General features: G+C 33.7%; 3 protein-coding genes across 3 annotated transcripts; 1 reads left to right on the forward strand and 2 right to left on the reverse strand.

The window, feature by feature from the left end:
- Window positions 1-1,849: 1,849 nt before the first annotated feature.
- LOC123640686 (olfactory receptor 4F6-like) lies at window positions 1,850-2,788 on the reverse strand. The gene has a single exon (XM_045555256.1). The coding sequence runs from the start codon at window positions 2,786-2,788 to the stop codon at window positions 1,850-1,852; it is 939 nt and encodes a 312-aa protein (XP_045411212.1).
- A 14,256-nt stretch (window positions 2,789-17,044) lies between these two features.
- LOC123640696 (olfactory receptor 4K3-like) lies at window positions 17,045-17,956 on the forward strand. The gene has a single exon (XM_045555265.1). It carries the CDS (start codon window positions 17,045-17,047, stop codon window positions 17,954-17,956), a length of 912 nt encoding a protein of 303 aa, XP_045411221.1.
- A 4,455-nt stretch (window positions 17,957-22,411) lies between these two features.
- On the reverse strand, window positions 22,412-23,350 carry LOC123640706 (olfactory receptor 4F15-like). The gene has a single exon (XM_045555277.1). The coding sequence runs from the start codon at window positions 23,348-23,350 to the stop codon at window positions 22,412-22,414; it is 939 nt and encodes a 312-aa protein (XP_045411233.1).
- Between the last annotated feature and the right edge of the window lie 1,677 nt (window positions 23,351-25,027).

The following is a 25,027-nucleotide window of genomic DNA, read 5'->3' on the forward strand; positions in this document are numbered from 1 at the left end:
CAAAAAATTGTCAATGATATATTAGCAAATTGAATCTAACAATGTATAAAAAAATATACACCAGCTTTTTATCTGGTTATCCAAGACAAGAAACACCCTACCTCCCTAAATGGCTACATGTCTCTATCACACCAAGATACACCATATTTCCAGGCTGAATTTGGAGCGGGATGGGATACAATTCAGCCTATTATGCTACCTGTTAAAACAATTATGACTACCTTGAATATGATGGCTAAGTGCTCCCATCTTTGGCTAGTCCAGAGTCTCATTCCTTTGCCACTAGAAAACCAAGTTCCACAGCAGAATTCCCATCTGCTCTAACCCTTGGGTACAGAAGACAGCTATAAATGTACTTCTTAAAGTTGTTGGTGAACACCTCAAAAGTATCCCCTAGACACTCTCAGAGAATATATTCAAAACTCTCAACAAATTATATAGTCTGTAGTGCTCTCACAAACATTCTGTAAATTTGCTTCTAGTTAACTAATTTGAACCTGGCCATCTGATATATGAGGCCACATGACTAAGCAACTTTTGTAATCTGTATGTATCTTTCTTTCAACTTTTGAAAAAAAATTAATAATACTATGAAGCAGTTGCTAAAGACTTTGTATTAGAAAATTAAGCTGATATTCCAGGTTGTCCCATAATAAAAGAATTCTATCATGAAATTTCCAAAATGGAGAATTTTGCCTAAAAAGATTTAAGATTCAATATGTTTAACCTCAGGAAAAATATTGAACCTTAAAATGGAAGATATAATTGGATCATATTTATTTTTAAACATGAAAGGAGGGGAAAACATAAAAGACATTTTATTATGTACAATTCCAGACTATAAAATAAGAAATACAATATGAAAGTTATGGAAAAGCAAATTTCATTTCAACATAAGCATACAATTTCAACTTGAACAGGTAAAGTTTCCATATTGTGTTGCTCTATGTGCTGGTCAGTTTCCCAAGCCTGGAAGTCTAAAAGAATACGTTGCTTAATTGGTTGAACATAGAATGGTGTTCGTAACTGAAGTAGATCCATTGTTGAGCAAGGTTACAGCTGAGGTTGCTGTCTTTAACAGTTTTTCAATCTCAGTTTAGTTCTACTTTTTTTTGATTGAATGTTTCTTCTAAATTCACAACTTTTTATTGACACTACACATTTAAAGGGCATGTTTAAACTCAAGTTTGGGAGGAAGAAGACAAACTTTCCCTCTTGGTGAACAGATCCCTAAATGGCATTCAAAGCACTACTAATTGTTTAACTATTTCTTTATTAATGTTATTATTTTCTGTTTATGTAACTATTAAACAATATTTAATTTATTAAAGAAATGATATTTCTTTCAAAAATTATATTTATGTAACTGAGTACATTTATTAATAAAAGTAATAAATAAAGGAAGGAAAAGAAAGAACAATGAATATGAATCAACATAGAATGTGAACATACTTTGCTTCTCAAAAAATAACTGTGATGAGAACCAATTATTCTCATTAAATGAGAATATTTTTCAACCCAACGTGAGAGGAAAATATCCACTTACACTAGTATCTCTGTAAATATTCTTGGGAATTGGAATTCATTAAAAAATAATAGAGTGTTCTATGTTCTAGTCAAAAGTGGCCCACTCAAAAAGTGGATTGTAAAATTTTAAAACTATGTAAAATTGCCTCTAAGCAATTAAATATATAATCACATTATTGGTTATTAACTTGGAATAAACTAGTTATAGTTTTTGAGCTTCTGGATTAAGGACAATAAATTATCTTAAAACAGCATAACTTTTTAAACACTTGTGTTTACAGTGGTGCTTAGAGAAGGCATCACTTGTGCTCTTGTGAGTTATTTAGGAGATCTTCCTCAGATTCAGGAGTTCACTACTTAGTCTCCTCATTGCCATCTTCATGTCTTTGTTCCTCAAAGTGTAAATGGCAGGATTCAAAATGGGTGTAATCATAAAGTCCAAAATGGCAAGAAACTTATCCACTGGTACTGTGGGAAATGGCCACATATAAACAAAGATGCACGGTCCAAAGAACAAAACTACCACAGTAATGTGAGCTGAAAGAGTTGAGAGGGCCTTGGACAAACCACCTGAAGAGCGTTTCCATACAGTGACTAGGATGAAGATATAGGAGATAATCAATAAGATGAAGGTGCCTGTGGATATGAACCCACTGTTGGCAGTAACCATGAATTCCATTCTGTAGGTATTTGCACACGCAAGTTTGATGAACCAAGGAAGATCACAATAAAAGCTATCTATCTCATTAGGACCACAAAAAGGCAAATGGACAACAAAAGCCAACTGGGCTACTGAGTGAATGAGACCAATAACCCAAGCACCAGACACAAGCAAAATGCACATTCGTGGGCTCATGATGGTCAGGTAGTGGAGGGGCTTGCATATGGCCACATACCGGTCCAAGGCCATGGCTATGAGCAGCACCATCTCAGATCCACCCAGGACATGGAGGACAAATATCTGGATGACACACCCCTGGAATGATATGGTATTGTGCCCAGAGTACAGGTCAAAAATCATATTAGGAACTGTTAAGGTAGAAAAACACAAATCAATAAATGAGAGGTTTCCTAAAAGGAAGTACATAGGAGAATGTAAATGAGGGTCAAATGTTACTGTAAACACAACAAGAATGTTTCCCAGAACGATTATTACATAAAACACTGCAGAGAAGGCAAGGAGGAAATGCTGCACTGGTTTGCAAGTAGAAAGTCCCAGGAGTATGAATTCAGACACCTCAGAGTAATTTGCCTCATACATTGGTTTTGTCTGTGTAACCTAAAAGACTACAAATAAAATGAGAACAAAAATTTATCAGAAATAAATATTGAAAGAAACAGATTTAAATTGTTTTTAAATATGGTATTAAAAAAAGAAATCTTCATTAGTAGCCATAGATGTTTTGTAAATTTTATGCATTCACTTATCCATTCAACTAATATTTGTAATGAGTATCTACTTTATGCCAGGAACTATACCAAGTTCTGAAGTAAAACACTAATCCTGGTTTCAGGAGGTTTATAGGTTAATGGTGAAACTAGGTATTAAATAGCTTTAAATGCAGGTAAAACTCTGATAATTAATATGAAGAAAAAGAGCAGAGTACTATGAGGAAAAACTGACTCATCCCAGAGGTGTGTGCTCAGACTTTGCTATAGGGACTTACTACTCAAGAGTAAGTAGTGTAGTCCAGACTATGGAAACGCCATGTGCAAAGACTCTGAGACAGGAAGGTCTGTGAGGCAAGTGGCTGAACAACTGAGATGAGTCTAGAATAATAGTCTAGAAATGATGGAATCTTGTATCCATAAGAACTTTGCTTTTTAGCCTCAGGGCAGTAGAAAAATATTAAGAATTTTAAGCAGTGGCTTGATCATATTTGTATTCAAATGGTCACAAAAGTTTCAATGTAAAGAATGAAATGAAAAGACTAGAGTGACTTAAAGTGACCTATCAGGAGACCACTAAGGAAATATACTATCTCTGCGTAATACTACATCAGGGTGGACAGGGTAAATTATTCAACCAATGATGTTTGTACAACAGATAAAACTTGCAAAAATGTAGATCTTTCCCTCTCAACACAAATTTAATGAAATTTTAAATGGATATTTAAATGTTATAAAGAAAAGAAAGTATAGGAATATTTAAGCAAACATTAAGATGGAAAATTCAATCTAAGCATATCACATATTCACAAATCATGAGTGAAATAACTGAAAAAGTATTCAAAATGTCACATTTTTATATATGCTTATATAGAGATATATAAATATAATGCATATAGATATGTATATAGATACCTTCACATGGAGACATAAGCACTATAAAAATTAAATTAAAAACAAACTGTAGAAAATCATTTTAAGACATCAGATTATTAACATATTTCAATAAAATCAGTCTTTCAAATAAATAATAGACAAAAAAATGTGGTACACCAATTTAAAAATGAGCAAAACATGTAAAGACTAGAGACTAAAGAAGAAATCCCAATAGTCAATGATCATGAAAAGTAAACCCCTCACTAGTAATCAAAGGAACATGAACAAGATAGCGCTGGGGTACATTTGTTTTGCTTAATAAATTGGCAAAGTTTTTTAAAAATTGATGATTTATTATGTGCGAAACTAGACACTCTCATACATTGATAATGATAGTATAAATTGATACAATTTCTCTAAAAGGCACATTCAAAATAGATACCAAACTTCAACCTCATATATAGAAACAAAAATTAATACTATGAAAATATGTGAATAATATATGAGTAAAAGAGAGATGGTTACAAGATAAAATATAGAGGAAGCCCATTTTTAAAAATTGTGTGTCTAGGAAAAAATAGATGCTTTTCTTTAATGCTTGTTAATAAATTGTTCATCTCCAGGCTTCTATGTATTTATTAGTTTGAATCATATAAAATTGTCCTTTCAGTAGGTCCAAAGATGGTCAAATATCCATTTTATAGAATCTAATCTATTGAATTATTCTTTCTTACTTTATCTTTAAGCAACCAAACCAAACTGTTGATGATTGTTCCACACCTGAATTGAATACCATAGGTTCCCCACTTGCATGGCCATCACCACGCTCGCGTCCAGAACCACACCACTGACGAACATTCATTCTCACATCCTCCTTCCTCCCTGTGCCGCTCCACACCAAGCCCGGCTCTGGCTTGGAACAACCCTGCACTGTCTCAGCAAGAAAGTAGAATACAGTGGTGGGAGCAGTAGGGACCCATTATAGTCAAAAGTGGACTTGAGTGTAGCTAGACCAGGCAGGAAGAGGCATCCTGAGTGTTATAAAGATGAAGCAGATATTGCAGCCAAAAGTAACCACTACAAGGGTGATGCTATGAGGCCCACCGCATGGGCCCTAGATGGAGAACCTTGTAGACAGTAAGTGGAAAAAAATTAGCGAAACTGAGCAAGAAATATGGGGGCAATCACTGAGGTGAATGACAGTGGATGTGACATATCAAAGGACCTATAATTAAATCTCTATCTAAAGGTTTTGATTGTACAATGCGAAGGTTTTAAAAGAGACATATTCAGGAATACAAAAAGTATATATTCAGTATATTCCCACTGCAAAAATGTTTTAAAAACCAAAAGAAAAGTTAGTAAAAAAAAAATACCGATAGATTTTTATAGTAAGAAAATTGAGTGATTTATTTTTATTTGCTTATTTTCTTTATTTTCTAAATGTTAAAAATTATTAACATAAAATGTCTTCATTTTATATAGTTCAATAGGAAAGGAAAAATATCAGCAGTCAGAGTATTATGGTTGGTAGAAAGGTCAATACATAGTAACACCACAAGGAGGAGGTCTAATTTTAAAAAGTAGGAAAGCATTCACACGTAGCTCACAACAGAAACACCACCACATACAAATGGCCAATAAACATATTTATTGACATTCAGCCTCCTCAGTCATTAGGAGCTTCATGGTTTTTTGTTTAATAATCAACAGGGAAAGAAAAGAGAAAAACAGAGAAATAAGAGAAATAAGAAATTAGTGAAATCTTAGTATTTTCAAAGTCTCAAAAGGTACTCTTACACACTGTTCAAGGAATTACAAATTGACAATATTTATTAGAATTTAAAATGTACAAATCTATTTCTAGACATACTAGCACAAGAGCAAATGTTATATATATAACATATATCTATTTGTATATACACACACATATATATACATATAATAGAATGTTTTTGACACATGTTAATCAGTAGTGAAGATATTAATCACATTATAGTGCATCTATACAATGGAATACTATGAAGCTGCTAAAACTATCTAAATAGTTACACAGATCTGGAAAGATTTCTAATTTAGTGAAATACAAGAAAATGCATAATAAAATTAATAATATGAAACTTTGTGGGTGTGTTTGAATTTTAAAAATTCCAAGAATGCACACCAAACATTACCAATGTTGAATCCTGAGAAGTAGGATTACATGAGGCTTTCACTTCCTAAGGTCTATATTTCTGTATTATTTAAATGGTCTAAAACATTGCTTTTGACTAAAAAATAGATTTTTAAAATGCAAAATAAGGGTTTTGAGATACACAGCCTGCAAATTCAGAATTAAGTGACGTCAGCATTAAACTTGCATTTAAAATTGAAATAAAGTTTATTCAAATAAATATTTAAAAAATTAAAATAAAATTTTACAAATGTGTAAACATCTGTTTGCTCATTTTAAAAAAATACAATTGTCACTTAACAGAAAATATTCTCAGTAAGGGATTCATCACCAAGATAAAAACCTCACATTTTTCGGCTGTCTATTGCTAGTTTCTTTAGGAAGGAGAGTAGATTAGAGAGAAGGGACAGGAATAAAAAGAGGAAAAAATACAGGAGAGAAGAATAGAAACAAGCAAGAAGAATACCTTAAGAAGCAGTTAAAAAACACACCAATGAACGGAACATTTCCTGGGTTTTGCCTGCTCACTACTTAGAATCCCTCAGTGACTTCTGCCTTCACAACATTTCATGATGGCAATAAAGCTCTGGGATCTGCCTGCCCATCTCCCCAGCCTCACTTCTAGCCTCTCCACTCCACAAACCTGAAGAACTATAGGGACACTCCTTGTTCTTTCAGGACTCTCAGGTTTACCCATGCTTTTTTCACATTAAAGGGATCCCTGACTTTTTCCTTTAGCTCATTACTTCTTATTCTAAAAATTCCACCTCGTGCATCAATTCAACATGGTAGTTCATTGGGTGTCGGTCAGGTGGTGGGATTGGGCGGGTAAACTCACAGCTAATGGAAACAGGGCACACTGTATGGGGGAAGGGCATGCTTCTAGCCCTGGCTTGGGCAAGACAAAGGCATTACATGTAACCAAAATGTTTATACCCCCATAATATTCTGAAATAAAAAAAAATAAGAATGTCTCCCTCACTACTGCAGTCTGAATTAGATATTTTTCCTCCATGCTCTCACATTGTACTTGCAGACCTCTTATTTTAACTGTTTTATGATATAATTTACAATGACTAGTTTCCTTGACTCCCATGCTAGGTCTAACAGCTTCTTGAGAGCAGGGAGCGTCTCGTAGTCAGAAATCACAGCCCACAGTAAGCATTGTGAGTTTGAGAGAAAGGTGGATGTTTGGAAGGATGTGGGCATGTATATGTATATAAATGGATGGATAATTAATAATAATGGCTTCTTGGGAAAGAATGTTTATCCTACATTTTAATCCTTTGGAAAACTGATGACAATAGAATTATTAAAAAATAATTGTTACTCTAGAGATTGTCACACACAAAGGCAGTTCTTAGGCAATTCACTGCAAAACCAATTTCAAAGGTTGTTGCTAGTCTCTCTTGAAATCTAGACTCAGAAATTTCCCTGTAAATCAAGAAACAATCTAGGCAATGAAAATTCTAACCTCCCCTTGGAATGACTGGTATGAGTGAATTTTCAATAAGTACTTGCTGACTTGAAAAACAGGAATGGAGATGAGAGAGAGTTTTAATGCTGTGACATAAGTACTATACATGGCCTGTATATGGAAAATAGCTGATAATTTTAGTCGGCTACTGACTTTAATCATACCATCTCTACTTACCTGGCCAAAAGAAAAGGGAAAAAAAGTTCTGGAAAGCAATGTTTTCACTATAACTGGATCTTTCAACAAATGCTGCCCTCTTTGATGCTATGTGGTTACTGCTTCTCACAACTGCTCCAGCTCCAACAGCAACCGAACAACAGCTTTTGGTGACCACTTGATGACTTGTGATCTGAGTATACAGGCCATTTATCATGGGAATTCTGCTTCAGAATTCCCATGGCCTTAAAGGGAAAAATTTATAGGTCTTGTTAAGAAAGTAAATGCAAAACAAAGGAAACTATATCTAATCAAATATAACAGCAAAATATCATCAAGGAATATCAAAACTGGCATTTTAATGTTTATTTATAAATTAAATATCATTTAGATTAATCCCAGGGAAGAAGTAATAGCTATTAACAAACTCTTTAAATAAGTGTAATTTAAAATTCTGTTGGAAGCATTTCATTAAATTTCTTTTGCATATGGATATACAGTTGTCCCAGCATCATTAATGAAGATACTATTCTTTCTCCCATTGAACAGTCTTGGCACCCTTGTCAACAATCAATTACCATACATGCTTGGGTTTATTTCTGGAGTTTCAATTCTATTCCAGTTGTCTATATGTCTACCCTTATGCTAGTACCACACTGTTTACATTACTGTGGCTGTATAGTAAGGTTTAAAATTGGGAACTTTATTTTCCTTTTTTTGTTTTATTCAAAGGTAAATTTATTCATGATAAGATAATTTTAAAAATATAAAATGGTGTAAAGTGAAAATTAAAACCCTTCTCTTACTAGTCATCCCCAAAGTAACCACTGTAAAACACATTCTTTAAAACATTTTCTATGTACATAATACTGTTTATCCTTTGTTTCAAAATTTTATATTAATATACTATTTTTTAGCAGTTATAGATTTACAGAAAAATTGAGCAGATAGAATAGAGAATTCACAAACATATACATATGTACACACACACACACACAACAGAGTTTCCTCTATTATCAACATCTTACATTAGTATGGTACATTCTTACAGGAAATAAATCAATATGATACATTATTATGAATTAAATTCTATTTTTTTTCAAATTTTCTTAGTTTTTACCTGTCTTCTGCTGTCATGTCTCCTTAGGCTACTCTTGGCTATGACATTTTTCCCACACTTTCCTTGTGTTTGATGATCTTGATGGCTTGGAGGAATACTAGTCAGTTATATTGTAAATCCCAGCAATGGAGTGTATTTGATTTTTTTTTTCCTAAGTAGATCATGGTTATGGGTGTGGGTGAGGAAGATGACAAGTAAAGTGAAATAGTGTGATTTTCATCACATCATATCAAGGATATATTCTATGAATATAATTTATGCTGCTGATATTGATTTTGATCATCTGGCTGAAAAGGTGTTTGCTAGCTTTTGTTACTATAAAGTTATTTTTCCCCTCTTTGAATACTGTACTCTTTGGAAAGAAGTCACTACACCCATCCCATGTTTAAGAAATGGGAAATTATGCTCCCTTTCCTTTAGGGTGGAGTATTTACATAAGTTATTTGGAATTTTTCTGCACAGCAGATTTGTGACCACTTATAAATTTATTCAATCATTTAAAACAGCATGGGCTAGTGGATTTTTTTATAATATAGGTTCCTCCTGGAAATAAGCAATTATAGCAAGGTCATGGGTTATGAGATTAACTCAAAATGGATCAGAGACCTAAATATAAAACTGGGGAGAGCGTCCAGTTTCTCCCCATGAAGTGTGATGTTAGCTGTTGATCTTTCATAGGTGTTCTTTATCAAGTTGAGAAAATACCCCTCTATTCCTAGTCTGCTAGGAATTTTTATCATAAATCGGTATTTGATTTTGATATACACAAAATGCAGAAAATCTTTTCATGCATCAATTGATATGACAGTGTGACTTTTATTCTTTAGCCTGTTGATGTAGTAGATTACATTAGTTGATTTTCAACTGTTGAACTAGCATTGCATAAGTAGAATAAATATACCACTTGGCCATGGATTTTAATTTGTTTATATATTATGGGATTTAATTTGCTAATATTTTGTTAGGCATTTTTTCCTGGTGTTTGATAGATCAATAGGGTAACTATATTTGACATTAATCAATTATAATTTCAAAATAACTAGAAGAAAATAATTCAAATGTTCCTAATGTAAACAAAGATAAATATTTAAGGTAATAGATATTCCCAATACCCTGATTTGATATGAATGTACCCCAATATATGTACATCCAACATGTATATTAAAAAGAATTTTTGTATCTGTGTTCACAAGAGATTTTAGCCTGTAACTTTCCTTTCTTTTTTTTAATCTCATGAATCATTTGTAATATTGATTACACCTTGAAATAATATTTGAGATATACTGGGTTAAACAAAATGTATAATTAAAATTAACTTCATCTATTTCTTTCTCTCTTTTTCCTTTATTTTAGAGAAGGGGTCTTGCGATGTAGCCCAGATTAGCCTTGAACTACTTTTTTTTATTGTTTATTTCAGAATATTACAGGGGCACAAATGCTTTGGCTACATGAATTGATTTTGAACAATTTGAGTCAAAGTTATAAGGGTTCCCATCACCCACATAGTGTGCATTGTACCCATTAGTTGTGATTTTACCAATTTCCTTACTCCCCCTCCCACCTACTTGATTTATGTTGAGTTTTACTTCCATATGTGAATGTGAGTGCTGATCCATTAGTTCCAATTTAATAGTGAGTTCATGTGGTATTTGTTTTTCCATTCTTACGATACTTCACTTAGGAGAATGATCTCTAGTTCCATCCAGGTTGTCACAAAAGGTATTAATTTATTTTTTTATGGCTGAGTACTACTCCGTGGTATACATATATCACGCTTTATTAACCCATTCATGAACTGATGGGCACTTTGGTTGATTCCACATCTTCACAGTTGTGAATTGCGTTGCTACAAACATTCAAGTGCAGATGTCTTTATTATAGAATGTCTTTTTTTCCTTTGGTTAGATGACCAGTAACAGGATTGCTGGATCAAATGGTAGGCCTACTTTTAGTTCTTTTAGGAATCTCCTATTTTCCATAGAGGTTATACTAGCTTGCAGTCCCACCAACAGTACATATAAGTACTCCTTTCTCTCTGCATCTACACCAGCATTTGTTGTTTTTGGACTTTTTGATAAAAGCCATTCTCACTGGAGTTAGGTGATATCTCACTGTGGTTTTGATTTGTATTAGAGACATTGAGCAGTTTTTCATATGTGTGTTGGCAATTAGTCTCTCCTCTTTTGAAAAGCTTCTGTTCATGTCATTTGCACACTTTTTAATGGGGTTTGATTTTTTTATTGCTGATTGCTTAAGTTCTCTACAGATGCTGGTTCTTAGCCTTTTATTGGATGTATAGCATGCAAATATTTTATCCCATAGAGGTTGTCTGTTAACTCTACTGATTATTTCCTGGCTGTCCAGAAGCTTTGTAATTTAGTCAAGTCCCATTTATTGATTTTTCTTATTGTGATTGCCTTTGGGGTCTTCTTCATAAATTCTTTGCCTAGGACAATATCTAAAAGAGTTTTTCCAACATTTTCTTCTAGAATTGTTATGGTTTCATGCTTTAGGTTTAGGCCTGTTATCCATCTTAAATTAATTTTTGTGAGTGGCGAGAGGTAAGGATCCTGTTCCAATCTTCTACATGTGGCTATCCCATATCCCCAGCACCATTTCTTGAACAGAGATTATTTTCTCCAATATAAACTGTTGTCTGCTTTCTCAAAGATCAAATGGCAATATGGGAATGATTTTCTATCTTTTCTGATTACTTGATCTATGTCTCTGTTCATGTGTCAGTACCATGCTGTTTTGGTTACAATAACCTTGTAATATAGTTTGAAGTCTGGTAAAGTGATTTCTCCTGATTTGTTCCTTTTGCTTACAGTTGCTTTGGCTATTCGGGCTCTTTTCTGGTTCCATACAAAGTGTAGAATAAGTTTTTATAAATTTGTAAAAAATGACATTGGTATTTTAATGAGGATTGCATTGAATCTGTATACCATTTGGGTGTATAGACATTTTAACAATGTTGATTCTGCCAATCCATAAGCATGATATGTTTTTCCATTTGCTTACATCCTCTGTGATTTCCTTCCTCAGTGATTTTTACTTCTCCTTGTAAAGGTCTTTCACCTCCTTGGTTAAATATATTCCTAAGTATTTTATTTTCTTTGTTACTATTGTGAAAGCTATTGTGCCTTTAATTTCATTCTCAGTATTAAAATACTTTTCCACATACAGATGATCGACTTAAGATGGTTTGACTCAAGATAGTTTGACTTACAATTTTTCAATTTTACATACGCATTCAGTAAAAATCATTATTTGGATAACCATACAATTATTCTGTTTTTTACTTTTAGTATAGTATTCAATAAATTACATGATAGTCAATACTTTATTATAAAATAGGGTTTGTGTTAGATGATTATACCTAACTTTAGGCTAATGAACATGTACTAAGCATATAGGCTATGATATATTAAATGAATTTCAACTTACACTGTTTTCAAATTATGATGAATTTATCAAGACATAACCCCACTGTAAATTGAAGAACATCTGTATTTATATTCAAAAAACAAACAGGACTCTTCCAGGTATATATGTTGACATATGCATATATTATCTTAAAATCACATGGAAAAGAAACTGAAATAAAACCTCCTTAAAATGTGTACAAAAGTTATTTCTAGTGAAAAAAATAATAATAAAAAGAAGATAGAGGTAGCCTTTCACATAGCTTTCTCAAATTCTAAAGGTGTTGGAATTTTGAATGGGAAAACTGAATTTACATAATACTTTATAAATAAAATCAAAATAAAAGGTAGGCTTCCAATATTGCTTTGCTATTTAGAAGAATATTAATTATACTGTTTTTTACTTAGTATGTTAAACCTACAACACTGCTCAAATAAGCACAGAAATTTTTGAGACCTTAACATGTTTCTCTACTCCGCATTAAATCTCCACAAACTAAAATGGTTTAAGGCTGGCTGCTCACAGTTGGCTGCGTCAGTGACCAGCTCTTCTCCCAAGCTTGTCATCCACTTCCACCCACATAAGTCATCTGGCTTCTGCTGGGGTTAAAAATGGCAGCTCAGTTCTGAAATAATGTTTTCCTTTAAAAAAATTAAACAATGAAATATTTTAAAACTGTGTCTAACTTTTATCATTAGAACCTTTATAACTGTATTCACCAGGTCTCTTTGTCTTTGACTTTAACAAAAGGCACACTATCAAGTGATACTCTCAATTCAGAGGAACTCAAAACTATGAAGTCCCAGAGGAATATGATATAGGTAACTTGAAAGTTTCCCACCCCAGAGGCTACTCTGCTGTTAAATATATACATCACATCCTCCCATGAACACTGGTAACACTGGTCTCAGAAGAAAATGGATTAATTGTTTTGCTGCAATATGATTTTATATCAGACTCTAGTTAAAATATGGGCAATGCTTAATCCATGGGAAAAAATCTGGTCAGATATGACATCTGTCTGGTAAGACATAGGCCGTGCTCCATACATTTCTTAACTTGTCCTTTAAATCCCTTCCTCCATTATATTTAAGAGAATTTCACAGTGTTTTAATACCATTTTTCTACACATATTAACTAGGATGGCGAACTAGCTTCCATAAATATCAAGGGTTTCTTCTCCAAGCTACATCTTGGGACTTCTGGACTCCCTATAGCATCAAAGGGAATGCCTTCTATACCATCTCACAGCTCACTAGATGCTCTGGTTGAAGAAGGCCTCTTCTCACAGATCCACAATCATCAAGGTCCAGAGATTTTCTGAATTAAGGGATTGTTCCAGATGCAGATATGTGAGTATAATTAACAGAAATTTCCAAGAAGGGAGAAAATTTATTGTTAATAATTTAGATCAGGAAGAAATCTGGTAGAAAATGTGGAGGGAAATCTCTTAAAAGCTGCAACAGTCAGTGGCTAATATGGAAATTCAGTTATGCTCTTGGACTGAACAGGAGATGCAGGATCATGGCACAGAAGGAGAAGGACTAGAGTCAGAGAACACCGGGCGTGCATCCCAGTCATGCTGCTCCTCAACTCTGAGACTTGCAACAGGTTACACTGAGGGTCAACCTCAGAGTAAGACCCATTCCATGGAGTTATTGTGAAGATGAAGTTCGAAAATGTGAATGGAAATTTCTGGCACACAGGGAGATGCAGAGAGAGACTTAGTTTTCACATGTCCCTCAAATTAGCAGCTCAAAAAGAAATAGGAATGGTTTTATTTTCTTTTTCTTTTTTATCTTCCTAAGTTTTCTTCTCATTGGTGAGTTCTGCTTTAAGTCATTTGATTTTATAAGCATATACTCTTAGAATCTAGAGATTAATCTTTCCTCTTTAGGACATGCTTGAAAATTAATTATAATGGTATTATTAATATTGCTATTAATATTATTTATTTTATTAGTAATACTTTGTCTTTTGTAATTCATCTAAAATAACACTAACAACCTTTAAAGTAATAAGATAAAAAAGAAAATATTGTTTTTTACATTTTTTGTATAACTTACAACACCTACAATCTATTTCCTTTTCATCTGAAGTACCCAGTAGAGATTGTGGACACAGTAAGAAAATATTCAATAAAGTCTTATTGACGTGACTAGAAAAAATAAAATCCCCTTCCAAATCTAGTACTTTCTAATTCTGACCTTATTTTTATCCCTGGTATCCAATAACACTAATGAATTTAAATAACAACAACATTAACAACTTCAATTATATGCAACAATGTGGGTAAGCCCAGACTCAATAAGCAAATAACTTGAAACCATTAGTGTCATGAGCAAAAATAACAGAATTATTATGGATATATAGAACATGTTTCAAACAGCTATCGGTCATTTATCTTTCTTCTTATGTCAGTTATCTTTTCACAGGACATGTATTCTTAGGAATAGTTTTGCTATTTTTTTCCATGATTCATAGAAATCATATTCACTCCCAACCAAACTCAACTCTTCTCTAAAGCAACATTCTTTCCAGAAGCTAACTCTAGTGTGCCATCTATTACCTGTGTTACTTTGGGCATTAGCTTGTGTTCACTTGTTTATTTCAGCTATAAAATTAGTCTAATCATTATCATAATTATGAAATAGTGATTAAAAGTACTTAGCACAGCCCTGAGTTATATAGAAAAATTTTTTAAAAATGCTATTTAGGGCACAGCACAGTGATTCATGCCTATAATCCTAGTACTCTGGGAGACCAAGGCAGGAGGATTGTTTGAGGTCAGGTGTTGGGGACGAGCCTAAGCAGGACCAAGACTCCATCTCTACAAAAAATAGAAATCTTAGCTGGGTATGGTGGTGCACACCTGTAGTCCCAGCTACCGGGGAGGCTGAGGCAGGAGGATTGCTTGAGCCCAGGAGTTTGAGGTTGCAGTGAACTATGATGACACCACTGCACTCCAGCCAGGGCAACAGAGTGAGACCCTGTCTCAAAAAAATTTAAAAAAAAAAAATGTTATTTAGCTATTTCCCAACTTTGATAAATGGCTATAAAGACCAGTCATCAGGAAATAGTCATGGCTATTTGAGAAAAGTGATCCACTATGGCAAAGCCCTTGAGATCCAGATATTTAAAAAGAAGGAAAAGGAGAAGGTAAACTGGGAGGAGAGAGGAAAAAGTGGGAGTGGGAGAGCAAGAAGTAGAAAGGAAATTAGTCTATTTTCCAGTTTAACAGAATTAGATTTTTCAAGGAGTTAAATAGCAAAAATGACTAACGTAGAGACAGAGTGTCTATAACTTGTTGGTGTGAAATCTAATTAGGTTGTATATGCTATTTACCCTGACATTGCAAAAGAAAGTCTTCTGCCAATGGTAGTTAGCAGGAACATAATGTATTTCAAAATCCACGGTTTCTTAGTCTAAGGCAAATGAGACAGTGGAAAATGCTTCCATGGAGATGCTGGAAATGGAGGGAATTATCTAACTCTGATAGTTTGTACCCAGAATCTCTGTGTCCCAAGCGCCTTCTCATTTGTGACACTAACATCTTTTTCTCAAGTGACTTGATGCACAGGCCCTCTCCCAGTCTTCACCGTGGACTTCAGTTCATTTTAGTCCATGTAGAGACTTCCAGATTTTAGTTTCTCAGAAGCCGTCTTGTTTTGAATTAGAAATTTAATATCAGAAGAGTATTCTACAGTCCTATATCATGTCAGCCAAATGGGCTTCGAAACACAATTTAGAGTTCTATACTGAAGGCTAAACCTCAGGAGTCACCATGTCTGTGGTATACCTCAGGTTTTGAACAATTTCTTACAGATGACTTAAGCTTTGAGTCTGATGATCAGAGAACATTTCTCCCTGATGCTTATGATTTATCCTTTCCTTATGCCTGGAACTTTTATTCTTTCACAGATAGTTAACCACCTTCTCCTTGACTGGTTTATCTGCTCTTGTACTTAATTATCTATCTGTGTTCATTGGTGAAAAACATTTTGTCATTTTGTTAAGACTGGTATTAATACCTTTATTTTTTACTGATTGATTCATTTACTTATTCATTAATGAAAGAATTATTGACTTTCAGTAATATTTTAATATTTTTCAGACTTTCAATTTATATATAGGAAATATTTTTCTACCATATAGTCCTTAAACAATAAAATGTCCTTTTAAAGAAGAATGTAATTTTACCTCAGGTCCACAGTATTGAACTGATCATAATTTCTTATCCATACTATATTCTCATAATTTTTCCATGCCCATTATGTATGTGTTTATTTATTTGTTAATAAAATTACACCTATGAAAACATGATGCAATAAAAGAACTAAATTTATAATGTGCTCATATGCTTATGTGCTCATCTTAATGCCAACTTGGGCCTCCCTCATCTGAGGTTACTTGGATCTTACATTTTCTCTTTTTTGTTTCATAGTTTTGTCCCTTATATACTTTGTCTTGAAAAGTATACTCTCTGTGTTCTATTGCTTTTTGCCTTACAAAAATTATGCTGAATGGATCCATTTTAAACTTTTTTCTGCTTCATTATTATATTTTACTAAGATACTTTTATATGATTTTATGTAGCATTTGTTGTGGTTCAGAACAATATCTCATTGTTTCGCCAGTGAGAGTTATTATAAATTTCTCCTTGTACACATATACAATAGTTTATCTTGGGATATAAATGGGAAGGAAATAACTGGGCCATAGAACATGTGAATGTTAAACTTTCTAAGATAAGACCAATTTTTTTTCCAAAGTGATTATACTAGTATTCACTTCTGTCAGTAATGTTTAAGAAATCCCCTTGATTCACATGTTGTTTATTCAGAAAATCTGATGTCACATCTCTTTTTTTTTCAGGAGAATTTACAACAAACTGGACTAAATGGAAGAAGTAAACCAGTCTGTGGTGTCTGAATTCATTATTCTTGGGCTTTGTGATTCATGGGCGCTCCAGGCCTTCTTCCTAGTGATATTTTCTTCACTTTATTTGATCACCATTTTAGGCAACATCTTCACTGTGGTCATAATCATTACTGACCTCCATCTCCACTCCCCTATGTACTTCCTGTTAGCCAATCTCTCATTCATTGACTTCTGCCTTTCCTCAGTCACTACCCCTAAAATGATCACAGACTTCCTGAAGGAAAGTAAGACCATCTCCTTTGGAGGGTGCATGTGTCAAATACTCTTTGGACACTTCTTTGGAGGGGGTGAGATGGTGCTGCTTGTGTCAATGGCCTATGACCGTTATGTGGCCATCTGCAAGCCTCTCCATTACTCTAGCATCATGAACAGACATGTGTGCATTGGGTTAGTGATGACATCGTGGATCATTGGCTTTGTGCATTCAATAAGCCAACTAGTTTTGATTATAAAGCTGCCCTTCTGTGGACCCAGGGAACTGGATAGCTTTTTCTGTGATATTCCATTGGTGATCAAGCTAGCCTGCACAGACACCTATATTCTAGAAATGTTGATAAAGGCTGACAGCGGGGCATTGGCAATCATCTGCTTCATTCTGTTGCTGATCTCTTACTCTCATATTTTGTTTACTGTCTGCCTTCACTCTAAGGATGGAGCATCCAAGGCTCTCTCTACCTGCACTGCCCATATCACAGTAGTGGTGTTATTCTTTGGACCCTGCATCTTCATCTATTTGTGGCCAGTCAGCATCACCTGGGTGGACAAGTTTCTTGCTGTATTTTATGCAGTCATCACACCTCTCCTAAATCCAGCCATTTACACCCTAAGAAACAAAGAGATTAAAAATGCCATGAAGAGACTACTGTGTTAGCATATGGATTTCAGTGGGTATTTCAGAGTCTCTCACATTATCAGAATGTTCACTATAAGGTCCCTGAATTAGTCACACCTGTCCTGTTACTCTAGTCTGAGAAGCATTCCCCAGTTCACAGATGGAAGTCATATATCTCCAGATAAAATGCCTGTGTCAATTCTATTTGATTCCACAATCATTTATTGATCAGTGAATGCAAAATTATTTCCTCTGGGAAATTTGGTTAGTCTTTAAGACAATAATTTCGGTCATGCTCAAGGATGACTAGAAATTAATAACATAGTAATGATTCTTATTACTATTGATGCTGCTACTTCAATAGCCACCTCCACATCTTGAGATTTGTTGTTATGCTAAGCATTTCTTTGAACAAAGCATGTCACATCGGTCTTCCCTAAATTTTTTTCAGTAAGCCAGTAACTGAGTATTGCTATTAATATCTTTATTTTTTACAAATGGATAAATTGGTCTTTCGATTAGTAAGCATTCTACCTAACTTATCTGGAAAGACAACTATTAAGGTAATCATTAAGCATGCCCCATCACACTCAGAATAAAATTGAGTCAGTCACAATCTGGAAAGAACATTGTTTCTTCAACTTTATGTCTTGGCCATTTGTGAAACAGTGTAATTGTCCTTAGAAGACAAACATTAAAAACAAAGACAGATGCACTAACAACCTCAGGGGATTTTGCTTCTTCTCTTTCTTTTAATAAATTTTTAGGGGGTTCGTTGTCCATACCAGATAAAACCAGAGGAAAAGTGTTATGTTCTTTAAAATGTCTGAGGAATCCAAATACCTTCTGTTTATGTACATCTATTAACATTCATAATTTTGAAATTAAAATCAAAAACTTTTAACACTTACAAATTAATGTTTGAAGCTCTGACTCGGGGGAGGGCTGGGGGGCAAGGGCAATATACGTAATCTAAACTTTTGTACCCCCACAATATGCTGAAAAAAGAATTAAAAAAATAAAAGAAAAAAGAAAAAAGAAAAAAAATAACACCAATAAGGCATTACATGTTAGCATAAATAATGGTTTTGTGAAAAGTAATAATATTTTCCAAACTATAATAAAGAATGCAGTAAGGAGAGTAAAATTGTTTTACATATTTTCACATTTCTTAGCATACGGCTCAGTAGAAGCAATTGAATTCTTTTATCCACCTCTGCATTGAATCTGTTATTCTATGAGCTTTTATTGGAAGTGTATGAAGGCCATCTAGCTTAACAGAGATAAGTAGTTAGAAAAGGGAAGAGTATTTTGATTTTGGTGCAAAAACAATGGTGAACTTTAGCACAAAACGAGGCTGTAGCATCAAACTGCACTAGATAACGTGGTGCTCCTCACCACCACATACAGTAAAAACAAACCAAAAAAAGGTAAAAAGTTTAATAATATTTCTAGATTATTTCTACAAATATTATAATGCCAGACAGTATTGTTTGTTGTTACTATTTGGGTTGTGGTTTTAAGCAGTCAGTATTCTATATTGCTCTGTTTTGATGATTTTCATTTTCTGCCTACTGCCCTCTGGGAAAAATTTTTTCCAGCCTGAAGAACTCTCTCTAGACTTTTTCTGGTAATAATTCTCTCAGTTATTGTTTATCTGGAGATGTCTTTATTTTTTCTTCATATTTGAAAGATATTTTCATTGGGTATAAAATTCTAAGATCTCAGATTTTCTCAGCACTTTAAAATGTTATTCTAATGTTTCTGGCTTTCATACTTTCTATTGGATAGTCATCAGTCTTATTGTTGTTCCTTTGAACATATTTGTTTTTTTTTGGGGGGGGGGGGCACATTACATATGTCCTTTTTGTCTTTGGTTTTCAGCCAAATGACTATAGTATGCCTATTATGTTGGGTTTTTTTGTTTGTTCATTTGTTTTTTCTATTTATCCCTCTGGTTGTTCACTGCATTTCTTGAATATATTGGTGTGCCTTTCATCAGTTCTTCATATTCTCCTTCCCTTTCTTTCATTCTAGCATTTATTTATGCATGTGTTAAAGTATTTCACATTGTTCCACTGACTCTCATTCTGTTCTGAAATTTTTATTTTTTTATATTTCTGTACTTCAGTTTGGGTAATTTCTATTCACCTGTCTTTGAGTGCACTGATCCTTTCTTCTACTGCTTTGAAGGTTATTCTAACAGTCTTTAAAAACCTATAATTTCATATATTTTTCAGTTCTAAAATATCACTTGATTCTTTCTTAGATATTCCATTTTTTTCTGTTGAAATTCCTCATATTTTTATACATCTTCAACCTCTTAATGTCTTTTTAAAATATATAAAAGCTACTTTATAACTTTTTATTTCTCTAACTTCAACAATTGCTGTGTCTATGGTCTGCTTCTATTTACTATTTTCCTCTTACTTGTGAGTCACATACCTCTACTTCTTTACCTTCCTCATAGCTACTTCATGTATTTTATACATTACATATAAAATAATCATAGCACTCTGACTTGATATATTCCTCCAGACACTATTTATTCCTTCCTCTATGAGGCATAGAGGGTTCAGGTGTGATCACTGCAATCTGATTAGTACTGAGCCGATTTAAATTTGGATTATATTTTTATAAGACTCAATATACTTCTAGTTTGTGACTGCCCCCTGGATATGTCTCTTCCAGGTTTTGATTATGACTCTGATGAGTTTCTGTCTCATCAACATGAAACATTTTACAGGATTCAGTGTTGCTCTTCAGAATTTTTGGAGCTTAGAATTTTAGCCACCTTCTCCCCTCTCCTGGTAGCTTCAAAAATATGAAAATTCTTCAAGCAGAAAATAACTTTATATTGTCTTTTTTAGCTTAATGTAGATAACAAGAATCCATTACAAATAGAAATATTAAAGAACAAAATAATCATAATCAGGAGAATATAAAATATGACTGATTATAAAATCCAGAAAGAATTTTAGATCACAGATATTCAGAACACAAACTCCTATCCCCTTAGTTTAACAGTGAATTTGGCTCAATTTTCTAGTTAAGGAAAAATATAAATTAAACTAGTTTCACAATTTACAAAAATGATTATATATATGCCACATAAATACACACACATGTGTATATATGCACACATATGCACGCATGAGGAACTCATGCCTTAAGCAAGAAAAGTGTTATCCAAGACAAGTTACTAGAAAAAACTTGTCAGCAAAGGATTTGGGTAGAGCAATTGTTAGCTATTAATAATGCCAACCATGAAATGATCAGATCAACATCCATTTGTTGTTTAAAGAATCTTCATTGATTGAGTCATAGACATAAAGTCACACTTTCAAAAATTGTGATATAAGAAATTTATATATAAATTTCCCTCCCCTAAAGAGGGCTTGAGAGAAATGGAATTGAGACAAGCAAGAGTCAGAGTAGCAGCCAGAGGCCAAATCCATGAAACATACCATCTCTGCAGCTATCCTTTTTCTTTCTCTTTCAATCATATGTCAATCCTCCCTCATCTGTCTTTTGTTGCTTTCCTTCTCCCACTCTGTTTTTCCTTCCTCCTGGTTTTAAATTCTTCTCTCTCTCACACACACTTTTTGGCTTTCAGGCAAAATATAAATTTAATTATTGATATCCTGGATTTAAATCGACAGAGAGAAGTACATTTCATAGTTCTTTCAAAAGTTTTAGTACATTACCTCTAAGTTAATTAATTTAAATCTATTTCATATTTTCAGTAGATTCTTAGGTTGTAATCTATGCTTTTTCATCAACTTTCTATAAAACTTTTCTGTGACTCTTAATTCAGTTTCAAAGCAACTTGTTTAATAGAGAATTAATGTGATAATTCAATGTAACCTCATAATAGATAATCTATTCTTAATATTACAAAATGGTGAATTTAGAAAAAAATATTTAAAACTGGAAAAGTATGTCTTTTACAATAGGTAACAGAGCATTTTTCAATATACGTAATAAGGTAATGAACATAAAAACAAATTCAACACGGAGTACTTTGTTTTGAAGGAATAAATGTGGTGACAGCTAATTTATATTTTTATGAGATAGTCTTTCAATACACAAACAGAGGAAAATGCCAACTTCCATTAGGGGTTCTGTGACTAGAGTACTATGTTCTGTGTTTCATTAACTTGTTCAAGATCATCTACGGACTACTAAAAATATAGACTACACAATAGACTTTCTATATTTTAAAGTCTTAAAGTACATAAAAATTGTCCCCAAATAACAAATTGATTATATGTAATCATATAAATTATTTTTGACTTTGGACAAAACTATCCAAAAATTTCTGACCTCCTATGTTTAGAACAATTAACATATTTGGTCCAATAAGATAGGATATATATCAAACACTTTAAGTATCTATAAGATAATCCCCAAATTTTGTATAATTATTTAAGCATTTGTGTTACTTGGAAATGTTTGAAAATGTACTAAGTAACTTGTGCTCTTGTGAGTTATTTAGGAGATCTTCCTCAGATTCAAGAGTTGATCACTCAGTCTCCTCATTGCCATCTTCATGTCTTTGTTCCTCAAAGTGTAAATGGCAGGATTCAAAATGGGTGTAATCATAAAGTCCAAAATGGCAAGAAACTTATCCACTTGTACTGTGGGAAATGGCCACATATAAACAAAGATACATGGTCCAAAGAACAAAACTACCACAGTAATGTGAGCTGAAAGAGTTGAGAGGGCCTTGGACAAACCACCTGAAGAGCGTTTCCATACAGTGACTAGGATGAAGATATAGGAGATAATCAATAAGATGAAGGTGCCTGTGGAAATGAATCCACTGTTGGCAGTAACCATGAACTCCATTCTGTAGGTATCTGTGCAGGCAAGTTTGATGAAAGAAGGAAGATCACAATAAAAGCTATCTATCTCATTAGGACCACAAAAAGGCAAATGGACAACAAAAGCCAACTGGGCTACTGAGTGAATGAGACCAATAACCCAAGCACCAGACACAAGCAAAATGCACATTCGTGGGCTCATGATGGTCAGGTAGTGGAGGGGCTTGCATATGGCCACATACCGGTCCAAGGCCATGGCTATGAGCAGCACCATCTCAGATCCACCCAGGACATGGAGGATAAATATCTGGATGACACACCCCTGGAATGATATGGTATTGTGCCCAGAGTATAGGTCAGAAATCATCTTAGGAACCGTTAGGGTAGAAAGGCACAAATCAATAAATGAGAGGTTTCCTAAAAGGAAGTACATTGGGGAATGTAAATGAGGGTCATATGTTACTGCAAACACAATAAAAATGTTTCCCAGAATGATTGTTATATAAAACACTACAGAGAAGACAAGGAGGAAATGCTGCATTGGTGTAGATGTTGAAAGTCCCAGGAACACAAATTCAGATACCTCTGTGTAATTTGCTGCATACATTGACCTTATTATTACCTGAGAGAACAAAAACAAAATAATAACAAAAGGAATTTATCAGAAATAAATATTTAAAGAAAATATTTTAAGTTGTTTTAAATTCTGAATTAAAGAAAAAGAAATCTCTTATAACCAAAAGATGTTGAAAAGTTCATACTTTCATTTATCCACCCCACTAATATTCCTGGTGAGCATCTATTATATGCCAGGAACTATGTAAAGCTCTGAGGTAAAACACTGATTCTGGCTTCAGGTGTAGACTGACATTAAATAGCCACAAATACTCTGATATACTCTGATAATGGATTTTAAGAAAAAGAATAGAGTGCTATGAGAACAACGTATTAATAATTCATCACAGTGTTGCCTGCTCAGACTCCACTAAATAAGGAATAGTCCAGACTTTGGAAATGTCATGTGCAAAGTCCCTGAGACAGGAAAGCCAGTGGGGCAAGAGGCAGAACAACCCACAGCAGGCTGGAGTGACAGGCCAGACTTAAAACTTTGTATCTATTATAAAATTGCTTTTTATCCTGAAAAACCACAGAAAGACATTGAAAGATTTTAAGCAGTAGCATGATTATATTTCTGCTTTCAAATGGTCACAATATAAAGAATGGAATGAAAGGATTAGAGAGAGCTTAGAGCGACCTATCTAAACACCACTGAAGAACCATACCACATCAGGTGGGCACAATAAATTATCCAACCACTGGTGTTTGCAAAACAAACAAAACTTAGAAAAATATAGATCTTTGCCTCTGGACTTAAACAAAAAGAAATTTTAAATGGGTATTGAAATGTTAGAAACAGAAACAAGCCAAAAGGAAATATTTGAATGATTTAGATAAATATTAGGTTAGAAAATTCCTTTTAAGCATATACCCATATTCACATATAACTGAGGAAATAATTGATAGCATCCAAAATATTAAAATAGAAATCATTTTAGATATACAGATAGAGATATATAAAGACAGTATATATCAATATTTTTATATGAAGATAATTAGCACTATAAAAACATAAGTATATACATAACCTAAACATTTGTACCCCTGTAATATGCTGAAATAAAAAAATTAAAAATAAAATAAAATAAAAATATAAGTATAAAAATTGTGGAAATAGTTGTAAGAGATTAGACAGATGGTTGATTTCCTTAATATAAAATTAGTTCTTTCAAATAGATAAAGAAAAGGAGTATGGTAAATCTATTTTAAAATGAGCAAAACATACAAAAAGCACTGACAAAAGAAGAAATTCAAATAGTCAACAATCATGTTAAAAGTAAAACTCACACTAGTAATCCAAGATGTGTAAATGAGATAGCATGGAATTCTATTAATATCTTGTGCATAACAAATTGTCAAACTTTGGCCAGGCGCGGTGGCTCATGCCTGTAATCCTAGCACTCTGGGAGGCCAAGGCGGGCGGATTGTTTGAGCTCAGAAGTTCGAGACCAGCCTGAGCAAGAGCAAGACTCCCATCTCTATTAAAAATAGAAAGAAGTTATCTGGCCAACTAAAATATATATAGAAAAAAAAAAAAGAGCCGGGCATGGTGGTGCATGCCTGTAGTCCCAGCTACTTGGGAGGCTGAGGCAGTAGGATCACTTAAGCCCAGGAGTTTGAGGTTGCTGTGAGCTAGGCTGACACCACGGCACTCACTCTAGCCGGG

Source organism: Lemur catta, chromosome 1 (genome assembly GCF_020740605.2).
Source record: "Lemur catta isolate mLemCat1 chromosome 1, mLemCat1.pri, whole genome shotgun sequence".
In the NCBI taxonomy this organism is placed as follows: domain Eukaryota; kingdom Metazoa; phylum Chordata; class Mammalia; order Primates; family Lemuridae; genus Lemur; species Lemur catta.

Bases quoted from the DNA above. Each gene is read 5' to 3' on its own strand.
- LOC123640706 (XM_045555277.1), bottom strand. From the start codon at position 23,350: ATGTATGCAGCAAATTACACAGAGGTATCTGAATTTGTGTTCCTGGGA.
- LOC123640686 (XM_045555256.1), bottom strand. From the start codon at position 2,788: ATGTATGAGGCAAATTACTCTGAGGTGTCTGAATTCATACTCCTGGGA.
- LOC123640696 (XM_045555265.1), top strand. From the start codon at position 17,045: ATGGAAGAAGTAAACCAGTCTGTGGTGTCTGAATTCATTATTCTTGGG.